General features: G+C 42.4%; 1 protein-coding gene across 1 annotated transcript in view; it reads right to left on the minus strand.

Moving 5' to 3' along the window:
* Positions 1 to 12038, minus strand: part of cpne2 (copine II) — a 259830-nt gene that overhangs the window by 54426 nt on the left and 193366 nt on the right. The window contains exon 14 of the mRNA XM_080187114.1: positions 10875 to 11008. Coding sequence (XP_080043240.1) covers positions 10875 to 11008 — 134 coding nt within the window. The remainder of the gene's footprint in view (positions 1 to 10874; positions 11009 to 12038) is intronic.

Genomic DNA, 12038 nt, shown 5'->3' on the forward strand with positions numbered 1-12038 from the left:
AGCAAATTATTGTGGATGCTGAAACCCAAAATAAAAACAGAAAATGCTGGAAAATCTCAGGGGTTCTGGTAGTATCTATGGGGAGAGAACAGAGCTAACATTTCAAGTTGGGATGACTCTTTGTCACAGCCTCATTAATAGAGCTGATTGTTTACCATAAAAAGGCCATCCTCTTTTTCTGTAACCGTAGCAAATCCAGTCTACTCATTAATGATGCTTAAGTGAAGCATCACAAAAATAATTCATTCATTTTTCAATATGAAGTTGCAATACTGATCTGCTTTTAATTGCTCATTAAAGAAGTTCAGATATTTAAATCAAATGCTTTTAGTTGAGTTCCAAGAAAGAATGCTGCTCGCAAGAACAAAGACAGCATGGGAAATATGATGGTTCCAAGTTGGCCAAGAACATTTCACATAATAAGAGCTTTTGACCTTTGGCGTGGTTGGTTTGATTCAGGAAAAGATTCATTAAATGTGGATGAATTCTCTCACTGAGTTGTACATCAAAAGAGCATCTTACAAATAATGATGAAGAAACAGCCTGCAGAATATGTGTAAACTATACTTAGGCTCATCTTCTCACTGTGCATTCAATGAAATTTCACAGATACTACAAAAAGTCAGCAATAGAAAAGTATTTTGCAGGGGAAGCAGCTTATTACTGCTACCTCCAGGGCACTTCACCTAAAGGCCCAAGCTTTTTGACAGACCCGACTTTTGGTTGCCTCTTTTAATCTTCCCTTTTTAGGTCTGGCTTACATTGCTCTTTGTGACAATGTATGACTTTATGAATATTGTATTCATCTGTTGCCTTCAGATGTGTCCGGTTAGTGAGTGGTGATGGAGTAGCACACGTATACACACATGCATGTATACACATGCACACAACTGTACCCGCAAACATATACGGACACACACACAACATGCACACAACACGCACACACATGCATGTACACACTTCTGCACGCATGTACATAGATGCAAATACACACATGCGCTTTGAAAAAGGTCCAAAGGGGGTTCATAAGAATGATCCCTGGAATGAAGAGCTTGTTGTATGAGGAACACCTGAAGATTTTGGGTCTATACTCACTGGAGTTTGGAAGGATGGGGGGAGAACTTACTGAAACTTACAGGATACTGCGAGGCCTGGATAGAGTGGATGTGGAGACTAGTAGGAAAAACTAGAACCAGAGGGCACAACCTCGGTTTGAAACAGAGATGAGAAGAAATTTCTTCAGCCAGAGAGTGGTCAATCTGTGGAATTTTTTGCCGCAGAAGGCTATGGAGACCAGGTCATTGAGTGTTTTTAGGACAGAGGCAGATAGGTTCTTGATAAATAAGGAGATCAGGGTTATGGTGAAAAGGCAGGAGAGTGGGGATGAGAGAAATATCAGCCATGAATGAATGGCGGAGCAAACTTGATGGGCCAAGTGGCCTAATTCTGCTCCTGTGTCTTATGATCTTTCATACATGCACATATACAACACACAGACACATACACACAAATAATGCACACACTCACAGATGCACACACACATGCACAAGATACTGGAGACAATGCAAACAGTCATATCCCTGATCGTCAACAATCGGTACATTGACAAATAGGGAGAAAAGGGTTCCTTACCCTTGAAAAGTAGCAAATGTAGGGTGTTGCATGGGATATACAAGATAGAATTTGAAATAGAAAAGGTGCAGTCACAAAACCAATTCCTGCTATAGATAGATGGTAGAACAACATAGTGTTAAACTTAGTAAAAAGATACTTTGTACTGAGGCCACATTACAGGATTGCTGGTTTTCCCATAGTGCAGGGTTCCTTTGACTATATGAACAATGCTTTGTGGGCATCACAATTCTGAAATGTACTGGAACTGGCTGACCTATGATCAGATGCAGTGAATCATGCAGGTCAATGCCTGGTCACCTGGCAACAGTCATGACAGCTTAATTCTGTGGCAGTCCACACTGGCAAATGCAGTTAAGCCACAATGATTACCCAAAGAGTGACAAGGATGATCTGCTGGCAACTTTCTCATGTAACCCACACACAGGTCGGCAGCATATTTACAATGAGAGTTGTGCTGCCACACAAAATGTGATAGAGCAGATCACTGGTGTGCAGAAACAATACTTTACACTGCTTGGACCACTCTGGGGAAGCTCTGTGGAGGCTGGCTGAGTGAATGCATAATTCATGGTGGTCTGCTGCGTGCTGCAGAACCTGGGCATCATGATGGGACAAGTGCTCAGCATCAGATAAACAGTGCTTGGCTGAGGAGCAGAGACAGCAGAGAAAAAGGAAGAGGAAATGGGAAGGCAATGTAGAAAGCGCCTTTTTGCCTGGATCTTGGACTAGAGTTTGACACCATAACTGCAACTCCACTTGACAAAATGGTTCTGCGCGTTACCTTCCCTCGGTGATTGACCAGCACCATTCAGAGTGTCACAGCACAAAAAGGAAAACCAATATATGTAAACTCCCCAAAGGCCAAGCTTCTGCTGCAGTACCCAAGCTGTTGCTTGCACTGTAAAGGAAGCTGGGACATAGAAAATGCTGGAGAAACTCAGCTGGTCCAACAGCATCTGTGGAGAGAGAACGGAGCCAGTGTTTTGGGTCTGGATGACCCTTCGTCAGACTCGGAATGTTGGCTCTATTCTCTCTCCCCAGATACTGTCAGATCTGTTGAGTTTCTCCAGCATTTTCTGTTTTTGTTTCAAATTCCAGCATCTGCAGCATTTTGCCTTTATTACAGATGCTGCATTACGTTTATTTTCACAAGTGCACGAGAGGAAGTCATCACATCAGTGCTGGAGGCGATGGACTCCCAGCTCCAAAGCCTTGTGCAAAGCTGGAGTCAGATTCCTCCTTGTTCTTTGAGACAGATGGTGGGCAACAAACTTTTTGCTATACATAGTGTTCTCCTGCAAGCTGCCCATCAAAATCTTGTATCTGTAAATTGTGATATTCCAGTGTGAGAGCTATAGCAGTGTTAAGTGTGCTGTGGATGTCAGGAATGAATTCTGACTGATAATGGTTGTTGGTGGGTGAGTGAGGCAGGGATATGGTGAGGTTAGTGCTGCTGGCTGCTGTTACTGCTGGATGTAGGATATATTATTTGATGCATTTACTAACATTGACAACTTGTGTGAGGCTATTAAATTTCTTGCCACACTGCACCCAGATTTGAGGCTTGATTTCTGACATTAACCTCTTTGGTTGATTGTTCCTGCTGCCTTTTGACTGCATGCCCAGAGGGTCTTCTGGACTCCTATGGATACAGGACATTTCTGCTACCTCCCACCTCCTCCACTAAGAGATCCAGTGTAGTGTCCGCAAACCTGAGGTCTGGCACTCCCATGTGGATTCACTTCCTACATGACTGCCTGTGCCAGCATCAATACAGCTATCCTTTAAGAGATGCAGACAGCTTTAAGCAGTGCAGGGCAGCTCTTACTATTGTTGCCTCCTGCTATGGTGCATAGCTAATTAACTGCATGGTTGACAATGGCTGCTTGCAGCACTCATTCTAATGAGTAGGCAGTACAAGGTTGGCATGCTGCCTACATTATAATCAACGGGCCTGGGTTAATCGCACATCACGATTCCCACACCCATTTCCAGGGAAATCCAACTTAGCTCCCGGAGGTTGTCAAACACTTGTTTTGTCCATATGTTTATAACTGCCAGAAAATTGCAATCATTAATGGAATTCTGAAGTATGAGTGAGTTAGCAATAAGACAGTTTGCTGTGTGCCAGATAATCGGAGATCCTGTAGGCAGCTTCATTGAATTGTGAACCAACCAGATGTGACATACAATTCTTGTCCACATGAATACAGATTAATCACATGATGGAATCGGTCAGTCTCACACACTGTTGCTTCTGTTCATTTTGTTCAGGAAAAGAGGAACATTTCACTTAAAGTTACCTTCTGATACTGCTTTAAGGCCTTTAACTCTTTACACTGACTCTTTGCTGGACTAAGTGGCTGAATGGCCTGCCTTTGCTCCTAATTTCTATGACTAAAGTTTAGCAGTCTTTCATTAACACAAAGGCCACATAACATACCCTTCACTTCAGCATGGCTGTTTAAGACAGTAACAAGTGACAGGTTGACTGCACTGAATTCTGGCATGTCTGTCAAACACTGGTAACCTTTATTAGGTATATTCAGGATCAGCTGGATTTCATTTCGATTACGGTTCTTTGGTTTTCTTTCTGTTTACGTTACTGATCAAATCGCTGATCATTTTTCCCATCTTCTGTGTTTACTCCGGGTGTCGTTTAATCTCCTTCCTGGTTATTTCAATTGTGGAGTTCCATAGTTACCCAATATCAATTTCCACATAAAATCAGTGTTAGCTATTAATGCGAAGTATATTCTTTTCACAGTCTTAATGCACAGCACAAAATCAAATTGGAAAAAACATACATTCATCACAACTCTACTGGGAAGTTTAGATTTTAGGTCATTCTATATAAATTAAATATTGGCACAGCTTTTGTGGGGAGGTTGATGAAATTGTCAGTATTTGCCATCATTCCTGCTGTAAAGTATTGGGTATAGTTCAGTAGGTCTTATTAAGGTATTTAAGTCTTAGGCAGAGCAACAGTAATTATTCATTAACTGCTAGAAACTATGGGCCTGATTCTCTCGTCCCAATGCGCATGTTTTTTGGCTGTTTTGTGGGATTCACGCATGTGTTCCCATGCACACTGTCTCCCACAGCCGGAGAGCAGCTGTAGTCGGGACCTCGCTGGAAACTGGCGGGAAGACAAGGTAAATCATTTAAATCTGTTTTTAATGTATTTTAAATGTGATTTTCACGCCCGGCACAGAATTTTCCAGGCCCCATAGCATCTCCCATCCCGTCAGGAATATTTCATTCTGGCGAGCTTTAGAATAGCTCCCCACTTGCGGGGAACTAGTGGAAGGCCCTGCTTGGAGTGAAGGGGGGCAATCAAAATCCTCCAGAGGGGGTCGGGCAGTGAGGGGGGTGGTGTCACCTGGGCATGGGCACCCTGGCAGTGCCAGCTTGTGACCCTGGTACTGCCCAAGGGGCAAAGTGCCCATGCCCAGGGGCCTTGGCACTGCCCACCAGGCATGAGGCAGTGCCAAGGAGGTAGGGCCTGGGGGAAACTGGCAGGACCAAACCTGCTAACCAGCAAAGTGCAGTCTGATAGCCCGGAAGCCACTGCGCATGTGCCCAGTTCTGGACTCTCAGGCCCTGCCCCCTGAGCTTTAATGAGATTCACAATTGTGACCTCTGCATCGCATAGAGTGTGGGAGATTTGAGTCTGAACTCTCACTGAAAAAACAATCATGATGTATACCATTTTTCTCGCCAGTTCAGCACTTAGAAATCTTTGGAGAGAATCGGGCCCTACACCCATAGAAACATAGAAAATAGGAGCAGACACAGGCCATTTGGCCCTTCAAGCCTGTTCTACTGATCATTGCTAATCCTCTATCTCAATGCCATACTCCCACATTCTCCCCTTACTCCCTGACACCTTTAGAATTTAGAAATCTATTTCCCTCTTAAATACATTCAGCGACTTGGCCTCCACAGTCTTCTATGGTAGAGAATTCCATGGTTTACCACCCTCTGAGTGAAGAAATTTCTTCTCATTTCCATCCTAAATGACCTACTGCGTATCCTGAGACTGTGACCCCCTTGTTCGGGGGCTACATCATCCATGTGTTCAGTCTGCCCAGTCAGAATTTTATATCTTTCAATTCGATTCCCTCTCATTCTTCTAAATTCCAGTCAATCAGGCCCAGTTGACTTAATCCTCATAGGAGAATCTGATTGTCAGTCAGTGATTAGTGCGGTTCCACAGGGATCTGTGCTAGGACTCCAACTGTTCACATTATATATTAATGATTTGGAAGCAGGAACTGAATGTATTATCTTCAAATTTGGGTGGTAGGGCAAGCCGTGAGGAGGATGCAGACTTACTTCAGCGTTATTTGGACAGACTGAGTGTGTGGGCATCTGCATGGCAGATACAGTATAATGTGGATAAATTTGAGGTAATCCACTTTGGTAGCAGTAATAGGAAAACAGATTATTACTTGAATGTGTGTAAATTGAGAGAGTTGGATACTCAATGAGACCTTGACATCCTTGTGCATCAGTCGCTGAAAGTAAGCGCACATGTACAGCAGGCAGTAAAGAAGACAAATGGCAAGTTGGCCTTTATAGCAAGAGGATTTGAGTGTAGTGTTAGGGATGTTTTGCTGCAATTGGTGAGGCCACATCTGGAGTACTGTCTGCAGTTTTGATGTCCTTATCTGAGGAAGGGTGTCCTTGCTACAGAGGGAGAACAGTGAAGGTTTTCCAGGCTGATTCCTGGGATGGCATGTCTGTCATATGAGGAGACACTATGTAGGTTAGGATTATATTCTTTGGAGTTTAGAAGAGTGAGAGGGGATCTCATAGAAACTCATAAAATTCTAACAGGGTTAGACAGGGTAGATTCAGAAAGAATGTTCCCAGTGGTAGGGGAGACCAGAATTAGGGGTCATAGTTTGAGGATAGGAGTAAACTTTTCAGAACTGAGGAGAAATTTCTTCAACCAGAGGGTGGTGAATGAGTGGAATTCACTACTACAGAATGTAATTAAGGGCAAAATACTTGATTTCAAGAAGAAATTAGATATAGCTTGAGGGGCTAAAGAGATCAAGCGTTGTGGGGGAAAGAGGGATCAGGATGTTGAATTTGATGATCAGCCATGATCAAAATGAATGGTGGAGCAGTCTTGAAGGGCTGAATGGCCTACATCTGCTTCTAAGTTCTTTGTTTCTATGTTTAATCCTGCCATCACAGGAATCAGTCTGATGAAGCTTTGTTGCACTCCCCATATGGTTGGTATATCCTTTCTTAGATAAGGAGACCAAAACTGCACACAATACTCTAAGTGCAGTAATGATCCAAGCTAGGAGCTATCTCCATGCTTGCTTTGATGCATGGCGATGTTCAACACAGTAAAAAGTCTGACAACACCAGGTTTTAGTCCAACCTATTTATTTGATAATATTCTCACTAGCGCGACATGGACCTGTAGGTGCAGATCATGTGTGCTTTTACATGACTGTGTGGGCAGTACTAAGTCTCATGTTAACTCTTTATATGCTAGACCATTATGCTCCAATTACTCCGTTGAAACTGGTAGAAATTTCAGGAGTCTACGCATATGCAGAATAACATGTAAATACAGAAATTGCTATCAGTAATTTCAGACTTCTTCAGATGGGGTATTGTTAAAGACCACTCCTATCCTACCTCCCAGACTGTAATCAATGGAAATGAATTGAATCAATAAAAAGTTCCAATGTCTCACCAGAATAACTGTTGAAACAGTTACGTCTTATTGAATGGAGTACTAACCGCATAATTACTGCTGAACATCCTCCCAGGTCTGCAAAGCTAATGTCATATTTGTGGAATGTCAAATTTCTCCATTACAAGAAAAAGATTATAACTTTAAAAAAAATTTTAAAAGTTGTTTATATAGATATTTTAGCTTCTATCTTAGCCCAATCATAATCATTAAATTCTCTCTCCAAAAACCTAAAACAAAAAGTGAATGATTAAATGTTTTTACATTTTGGGATTGCTGTCTATATGAATACATTAATGTGATTGGTTGCTTATTTTCCTTGCTGACATCACTGTTGCTGCATTACTGGTGATCTCCTCGATTTGGTGGCAGATTTAAGCCATCACTGGGGAAGGGAAAAACAGCGCCATAGAGATTGTTAGATTCTGTGAGGTCCGCACTGAACACCTTTGCTTTATCACTGATTGGAAGATCAGTTCTCCATATAATAGACACTTACACATGCATGCCAAACACTAACAGGGTGATGATAGGAATGTCAGAGTTTACCAATGTTAAATAAAATCCCGGGTGGAGTTTTCTCACAATTTCTCAGTGTCAGGCGCTAACTGGAAACTATCTCGTCAGACACACAGCCAATTTTTCAGACCAGAGTTTCAGCCACGCTGAGCAAAAAGAATCTGGGGGTGTAGATTTACATTATCACTCTGGCGGTGCAGGCCTGAGAGAGCTGGCAGAGATCGGGGTGCCATCTTTAAAGGGTGACCCAATCAGTGCTGAAACTAAATTCCCTGTCAACCCCTATGGACACGGAGCACACCCCACCACAAGCATCAAGGTGCCCTCCCCACCCTATCCACAAGCATTGGGGTGAACCACCTCTGCCCCCTCTTCCCTAGTATGGTGGTACTGGGGGCTCTTTCAGTCCTCCACTGTGGCAGCATCGCAGTCACTCTAACCTCCAAAGCCCAGTCCCCGTACCCCCTTTCTTGCCAGGTCTTCCCCCCGACTTTCTCAGCATCAGCTCTCCCCAACACCCATTACACATAAGGGAACTTTCCCAATAGGGCTCCCCAGAGGGCCCACTCTGGCACTGCCCTGGCACCAGGTTGGCAGTGCCAATCTCTGCCAGGGGCAGTGACAACCTGTTCTGGGGGTAGTGCCAGCCAATGTCAGGGCAGTGCCAGGTCATTGCCTGGTATATCCCTCTGCCCACAGGGGGCTATACTTACCTTGGAGTCCCAGTATGATCCCTTTGACTGAATCCCATCTTTAAACACCAGTGATAAAACACGCCGATGTGCTGTCACGTTGGTGAGGTTTGAATATTTAGTGAGAGGGAAATCACGTGGCAGGATGGCCCGTTAATACTATCAAAATGTAGTCAAATGTATTTAAATGAAGTTTCCGCCTTTTGTGGACAGAAACCTCATTACATCATCAGCAAGGGACCGGGAATATCAGAAAATGAGATCTTGACAAGAATCTTGTTTCCTGACTTTGTGCCCACATGGCTGTTTATAAATGCATCAGACATGGGCATAAAATCACCTGCCCAGTTTTTGAATGGGATTGATTGATATCAGTGTGGTACATTGTGCTAAAGGACCTGTTGAAGGTATTAGGGGGCAAGCAGATTCAGAATGGGTTAGCACTGTGCAGAGATACTGCTGCCTAGTAGTGTGAGTGAAGTTGGCACGCATTTCATTTCTAGGGCAGCTATATCCTTATCTGATAAGAAATAGAAATTGCGTTGCTATATTATCTCAGCTTCCAGTGGCACTAATGGAGCATCAATCACACAAGTACAGTCACTGCTGAAAGTACAGTCACTGCGAAATGTGAATTCAACAGTACAGTGTCACTTCAAAAGGCATTAGCAAATCTGAAAAAGGGAACTGCATTTGTTCTAGATATTTCAAGAGGGTTAGACATACTTAAAACTGAAGGAATTCAAAATTCCAGCCAAGTTAGAGACACAAATATCTTCTGCACAGAACAAAATAGCAATACGAAATATATATTTCTGCAATTAGCTCACACATTTCTTCTTGAGGTTTGTGTACTTATAATAAAAAAAATTCTCCATCATTGGCAAGGTTAGCGTTTATTGTCCACCTCTAGTTGCCCTGAGAAAGTTTGTCTCCCTTTGTGAAGCACTGGAACTGTTCGATAAAACTGGTCACATCACTATGAACTATGTCAGTGTGGGACTGGAGTCTTATACAGGCCAGATCTGATCAGCTTGATCACATTTCCACCCCCTCTCAACCCTACACTAACCCATCTTTCGCAAATCTTTATTGGGCAGCGGCTTGGTAAGATGGAGCCGGCGTGGTGAGGGTGGGAGAACTTGCAATTGAAAAACTATTGATGAGTCTTTATTGTTTTAAAGCTGCAAACTTAAAACACTGCAGATGTTTGACAGGGTTTGAAGCACTCCTAAAATTCATCAGGAACACTGGAATGCAAAGGACTGGAAAAAATGACGTTCACCTCTCTGGCTAGCCCAGAATTTCAAAAAGTTAAAGGTATTTGCATCATTATCCATTTGACTAACTGCTCGTGTCTCTTGAACACCCCCTAATTATTGCAAAATGCAGAGGTTTCTGGGCATGAAGTAATTTTCCACATGGTCTACAGTTTGAATTTCTATCTGGATCGTGTGCACTCGAGCTAAGCTGCTAATGTTCCAGACTAGGTCATGCAGTTAACACTGGGTAGAAATTGTGAGCTTCTGTGTACTGGAGGCAGCTATTCCTGGGAAAATAACAGTTCCTGCAGAACAGGAACTCCAATGTTAAACACGGGGCTCCATGTCTGCTCTCTCTTCACAATTTCCTTTCTCTGAACAAATACACGAAAAGAAGCAACTGTTAACTGTCAACCAATAAATTATTGCTTCAATTATTAGATCTCTGACAGAAGGAAATTCCTTTTCTTCCTGGTCATTTACAGCCCGCACCCATTGAAACTGAAAATAATTTTTTGCAGCCGCTCCCGATTGCAGCAGCAAAGCTGTCCCAGACATCCAGTAAGAAGTCTCACAACACCAGGTTAAAGTCCAACAGGTTTATTTGGTAGCACAAGTCAAAGCTAGTGGCTTTTGCTACCAAATAAACCTGTTGGACTTTAACCTAGTGTTGTGAGACTTCTTACTGTGTTTACCCCAGTCTAATGCTGGCATCTCCACATCATGCCAGGCATCCAGCCCAGAATTTACCACCTTTTATGCCAGCGAGATTTTCCCATCCTGCTGCAGTGAATGGAGATTTGGCTGGCCACCAAATTCTCCGACTTCGCTGCAGCGGAAATGTAGCATGAACAGCCTGTAAGAACATGCCTTCAGTGTCAGGTTTATAATGGAACCTATTATATCCTAAACTCCAGCTATTGAGACTACCTAGATACTTTCTTGCTACATGTGGAGCAATCATGGGTTTGCGTTAACATTATACAGTCACAGAACACTTATGCTCAAGGATATGACAGACTGCCCCTAGTTCCTTGCACTCACCGCTGCTACTTCCTGCTGGATGGCTTGGTTGGCAAACCGCGCCACGTGATTTATTATTGGCGAAAAGTTGGTGGGTCCATAAAATCGAATGTGGGGTAGACAGGCTGTGTACGCTTGCACGATGCCTTCTACACCTACAGCAAGAGAAAACATGAAATTAGAGTTTAATTCAGTTAGAAAAGAATTTGTACTAGACATGTCCACATTAACTCAGACACATGTAGTTTTATACAAATTCCTTTATAAATTCATTCAGTTTTAGGACAGCCCAGTTAAAGGTAGCATTTGAGGGACACTGTACTGGTCTTACTGGAGCAGTAATGTGAAAATCCAGAGAATGCAAGTTAAAATCCTACCAGAAGGGTTTGATGATTTAAAATTAAACGAAGAAAAATCTGCAAATCAAACACTGAAAACAGTGAAAAGTGTCCATTTAGCATTCAGTTTATCCTAAGAACCTAAATATTTCACAATGTCCTAATGTAGGAAACAAAAACAGAAAATGCTGGAAAATCTCAGAAGGTCTGACAGCATCTGTGGGTAGAGAATAGAGCCAATGTTTCGAGTCTAGATGACACTCCATCAGAGGAGGGCTGTGAGACTCAGCAAGTCCACAAACTCACTCAATAAAGAAAAGCCGTGTCAGCTTCACCAATTGGATTAAATCTTATTAACAATAAGGTTGTCGTATGATGACTCCAATGCAATTTACATATTCAGTTCAAATCATTGTCTCAGACTGAAATATATTTTCTTTTAATATAGCTATTTAATAAATATTGGAAGCACTCTAACCTAAGTTTGGACAGGATACAATATTTTGGTGGAAGCGAGATGTCTTCACATACTCCGATTTCAGGGTCTACGAAGTGTTCATGACAATGTACAAAACGTTTTTCTAAATCATTGTTAAGCATAAAAGTTTAATGTCCAATTAAAGCTGCAACAATTCATCAAGTAGTTAGAGGATGAACTATAAACAAGTCATGAAATTTCCTACAATGTGAACATGGAAAATATTTAAAGGGATATTTCAGAAAACATGAAATAGACATATGCCAATAAAAAAAATCCTGGGGGAAGGCCCATCATCCGTGTTTCACTAGAAAAGTTAAAGACAGTGTTTAATTTAGAGAAAAAGCATATATTTGCACAAGGACAAGT

Source organism: Carcharhinus amblyrhynchos, chromosome 4 (genome assembly GCF_965287045.1).
Source record: "Carcharhinus amblyrhynchos chromosome 4, sCarAmb.v2.hapA, whole genome shotgun sequence".
NCBI classification, from domain to species: domain Eukaryota; kingdom Metazoa; phylum Chordata; class Chondrichthyes; order Carcharhiniformes; family Carcharhinidae; genus Carcharhinus; species Carcharhinus amblyrhynchos.